At 37.7% G+C, this 4789-nt stretch overlaps 1 protein-coding gene across 1 annotated transcript; it reads right to left on the minus strand.

Moving 5' to 3' along the window:
* Nucleotides 1–1773: 1773 nt before the first annotated feature.
* On the minus strand, nucleotides 1774–4518 carry LOC107810398 (indole-3-acetic acid-amido synthetase GH3.6-like). The gene is made up of 3 exons (XM_016635177.2): nucleotides 3959–4518; nucleotides 2869–3803; nucleotides 1774–2752 (listed from the first exon to the last, which is right to left on the minus strand). Exons 1-3 carry the CDS (start codon nucleotides 4288–4290, stop codon nucleotides 2166–2168), a joined length of 1854 nt encoding a protein of 617 aa, XP_016490663.1. The 5' UTR covers nucleotides 4291–4518; the 3' UTR covers nucleotides 1774–2165.
* Between the last annotated feature and the right edge of the window lie 271 nt (nucleotides 4519–4789).

The following is a 4789-nucleotide window of genomic DNA, read 5'->3' on the forward strand; positions in this document are numbered from 1 at the left end:
AGTTGTTCAATCTGCATGGTGTGCATTTATTTTTCTATTTAATCTTCCATATTAAATCTGATTTCTCACTTTATATCAAATTAGATCACATATCCTTAAAATCACGTATAAATTCAATTGTTTTCAGATTTTGGGATAAACAGATTTATTGTAAAATTTGTAAAGATCAAGTCAAAATCATGACACATACGGCAGCAGGTAAGGTAGTTTCCTGATACTTTATATTTGACCAACATCTAATTCTTCTCCATAAATATGTCCAGTTTTCAGCTTATACTATCAATAAACTTCCTCGTGAATTTATAACTTATTATTGCGGATAATTAACTGTAGAATAATTTGTGAGAGTATAATCAATTCAGGACTAAAAGCCATAGTCCATACCTGAGCTACAATAGAAGAATCTATAATATTCCCTGCTATCCCAATCCATTTTAACATAGCAACTGTAGCATTTATTGAAGAAAAAAAAACTAAAAAGTTTATAGCTTCCTAACCAATGAAATATAAGCCAATCAACAAATTTTGGAAAATTGGTATGTGAGTTTGATGAATGCAATAAAGATAATCATAAAACCTTCAAATCACTTGAAAACTTAAGTCAACTTCCGGTGGCAATAGTATAGACCATAAACCTCTTTGTATAGAGAAAAGCAAGATGCAAAATAAGATCATTAACATGATCTTGATTACAGCTAAGGATAGATTTGAATCTCTATGTAAATCCCACAAAATCATGTAAGAAACTATATTAATTAAGGAACAATCACATTAGTATCCCTAAAATGTCTCCGCGAAATCTGCCCATCTTTCAACAATAAAAAATGCAGATGTATACGGAAAATAAACAAAGTTAGCATCATATCATTTCTCTATCTTCTTTCACTTGCAGTTATATGAGTAGCAAAATATATAAAGAGACAATTAAAAAGTTGATACAGGTGTGTCTGGACACCTGAGCTGACATGTGCAAAATGTTTGATTTTCACGCAACGTTCGGCGCGTGAAAACTCTAAAAATTATATTTTTGCTTTTTTTCCATGTGGGGCCCACTTTCTTCATCCTTAATCAAGCAATAACAAGCACCACCCTTCTGCCACCATAGCCGCCGCCACCTTGGCAGCCGACCTTCCTATCTCCACCATTTTCAGATCCAATTTTCATCGGCCAAAAGATGTAGCCAAAGAACATTCTCTTCGCCATCGTCCTCCATATTTTCTCCATGAGCGCCACTCGAAAACCACCAAAAATGCCGTGAACCACCACCATCTTCTCCGACCTATCACCAAAAATTTCAGTTTCTTCCTCTATTAACCCCATTTCTCCAAGAACCAATAGCCTCATGTATTACCACCAAAACGCTTTTACTCCATCATAACACAAAATACCATATTAGCTCCCAAGTTATCCTCCAGTCCAGTCATCAAAACCACGATTTTTTTCAAAATATCCAAAGCACCTCCACGGTTGTTATTTTATCTAATTTGCAGAGAAACATTTGAGGTCATTTCTTGTTTTTAATTTCTATTTTGTTTGTGTTTGTGATATAAAAGTGTTTGGGTTTGTGATAATTAAATTTTTAATCCACATAAAAAGATTAAATATTTTTTCAATAGAAATTACATGTGTCATTCACTGATTTGTTTGTTTGCCACGTCATCCGCGGTTGTGTCTCACGCATGTAATCTTCCGGATTCGGGTGTTCATGAGACACATTTAACTTAGAAGTATCTATATGGTCATGTAGACACATGGGCCAACTTTAGTATTTTGCCTATATAAAATATACATTGGACTCTTCTCAATTTTTTTTTTATAGGAACACAGCGAGAGATAGAGCTCGTTCAAGCTAGATATTACAACAGATAAATACTATAATTCAGTTTAGTAATTTAAATTAACTAGAAGCATGAAGGAGGAGGAAGAAGGAGTAGAAGAAGAAGAGCGTTTAGATAGAAGCGGCTTCTGCCGCTGGGTCTATATTAGCAAAAGTTTTTTTAAATGAGAACAAAATATAAAGAGTGTCTTAAAAAAGGGGACGTACAGTGCCATGTTTTGTTAAGAGTAACATAGTTAGGATGATTTTGAATCGGTAAAATAATCCACAAATGGTTGTGTTTATTTCTGAATAGTGAATGAAGCTACAAGCAGAGAAATCTTGACATTTAACTGCTGTTGTTCCATTTCTTGTAGCCAGGAACCCATTTTGGACACATGGGACTGAAGTAGCTGGACACGACCCTAGAGTTCAATATCTCAATAAAGGGTGCATATTTCACACATAGGGGCGTCTTGTATTGGTTCATGGAAGCACCTAAGCTAATGCGATAGTCCATGAACTTGTCAAAAGTTCCAGTTTCCACCACCCTGATTTCTAGAGGCCCAATGGATTTCTCAGACGAACGGCCCTCGCGGTAGAAGTAGTTTAGAGATTCTTCAATTGTGAGGCAACACACTTCAAAGACTGAAGGAGGAATTGAGATAGAGCCATTCAAACTCAGCTCCCAAAATAGGACATAATGGCTTGGAATGGTGGTGAAATCGACGTAGCTGGTGTACTCCGTTAAATGTGCATCAAATGGCATCAGATTCCCCACTGCGTTTCTTACTGCATTTTGTAGCTCAACTTCATTAGGGTAGTCAGCACCAATGCTCAAGATTACATTTTCCCGGCATAGGAAGTTGAATTGAGGGGCGTTGTTCTTGTATCCAGCAACCCGAAGCACATCACCGACTCTATACCTATAGAGTCCTGAAATGGCACAAAATTCAAGGAAAGCTAAGCGTTGGCGCAAACATGCATGTTTGACAGATAAATGGGAAAAAAAATGTCAAGAGCTTTTCATTTGGAATTTGAAAATACCGTACCAGAATATGTGGTAACGACAAGCTCGTACTCCTGACCAATCTTGACATCAGCCAAATCAACCAACTGTTGTTGTTCTTTCTCATTAAGCGACTTGGGCAAGACTATAGAATCAATGACTCCACTGTTTCCATGATATGGTAAGAACTCAAAATAGCACATGGTGGGAATAAGTGTGTAAGATACTTCAGTGGGCTGACAAAAAGGGTTCAAATTGATTCCTAAGTGGCATTCTGAGGAAGCATACATGGTACTAACAAGAGGGAGGCTATTGCTATAATAATCAAGGGTCGGTATATATTGTGACATGAAGCCAGTCACAATAGTTTCCACATACTTGGTATTAGGCCACAACCTAGTGATGATCCCTTGCCATGAATCTTTGCTGCATTCTGCCTCAATGAAATTAGCTAACTTTGGGTCAGGTTTGAGGATTTCCATCACTGCCTCTCTCACTGAAGGATTAGTTATTTGGGTGTTAAGAGCTCCAGTTCGGATATCGTTACAAAGTAGAGACCAGTGCTTCTCCAAGAATCGGATGGCACTAATGAAGCCGCTTGGAAAAAGCGAGCCAACACGGAGGACTTCTTGGTTTTGGCAGAGGCCACAAAGCATTTGGGAATACATGCTTTGGTAAGAGTCTGAGCAAAGAATGGTTGCAGTCGGACTAGTGTAGTTAAAGTGGGGGTGATGAAGACGGCTGTAGTTGAAATGAGGACTCGTGTAAATACTTGTTGAACCAAAGACAGCTGGTAATCCTCCTGGGGTCTTCTCTTCAGACTTTATGAACATGAAATACATCCCTTTGCCCTTTCCGAAATCTGGATCCACTTGGCTCATCACAGACATCAAAAGGTTTTGAATTTGTACTGATCTCCTCTCAAACTCTCCCTCTACTGTTGGTATCAATTTGCTTTCCCCTCCAGACGTACCAGAACTGCATGTAGTACATCAAAATTTTCCTTTTAGCACAAGAGCAACATGCATGTATTGTTGACATTCTTAAATAAAATTGTGTTTTCTCTCCGATGTGGGTCACATACTTCAATAAATTTTTACTTTCTATCAAAAAAAGAATGATTTGAGGAGAACCTTGTAAATAGTTCAGAGATGGTTTTGGAGCAGAGAATAGGAGATTTATCTCCATAGGCTATACGTTTGATATCGGGCTGAATATCTTCGTAAGTGATGACAGGTAAAACTTTCTTGAATGTCTCTCTATCAGTGCTGCCATTGAGATTATGGCGTTGCAAGTACTCAACATGTGCATTCTGGGAGAGGATTTCAGCAAGAACTCTGCACTGGACCTCATCAACATTGCTAGTCACCTCTTCAATGAACTCAAGATTCTTCTTGATTTCTTCTGCCATACCCCATGTGGACTTCTTGGGGCTCTTTGTTTCCTCAGCTATGCTTCCAACCATATTTTATAGATGGACAAGTGTTGTGTGGGAGGGAAGGCTGAGTCGAGCGATAGTTCCACGATCCCGACGAATAACTTCTTGATCTGTTACAAGGTGAAGGAAATAAATATTGAGCTGTAGGGGTAGTGTATAGAACCTGTAGAAGTGGTTTTCTCCTTTTGTCAATTTGGTTTAGGTAGTTGAAACCTCAAAATGTGCTCAGTACCTCGGCTTCATACCGTGTACAGTACTACTTACTATAATAAATTGCTTTTGACATTTGTGAGACTGTCTATCCAGATCTGAATCTTTGAGCAGTAATAACATTAATCAATTACAGAGCAGCTCAGTTTCGATTCTGAAATCTGAATTAATTTGTTAAGTTTTATTATTAAAATGATTGTTGACTAATAATAGTTATTATGGTAACATGTGATTCTTATTTGTACGAGGAAGAGCTGGTGATTAAAAAAAATGTAAAGCATGTTTGGCCAAGAAATTGCTTTAGGACGAGCTCTAC

This window comes from Nicotiana tabacum, chromosome 24 (assembly GCF_000715075.1).
Source record: "Nicotiana tabacum cultivar K326 chromosome 24, ASM71507v2, whole genome shotgun sequence".
Taxonomy (NCBI): Eukaryota; Viridiplantae; Streptophyta; class Magnoliopsida; order Solanales; family Solanaceae; genus Nicotiana; species Nicotiana tabacum.

Excerpts from the sequence above, each read along its gene's own strand:
- LOC107810398 (XM_016635177.2), bottom strand. The coding sequence starts at position 4,290 with ATGGTTGGAAGCATAGCTGAGGAAACAAAGAGCCCCAAGAAGTCCACA. Across the intron at positions 3,804-3,958 it reads ATCTCTGAACTATTTACAAG|TTCTGGTACGTCTGGAGGGG; the intron begins GTTCTCCTCAAA and ends TACTACATGCAG. Across the intron at positions 2,753-2,868 it reads TGTCGTTACCACATATTCTG|GACTCTATAGGTATAGAGTC; the intron begins GTACGGTATTTT and ends GTGCCATTTCAG.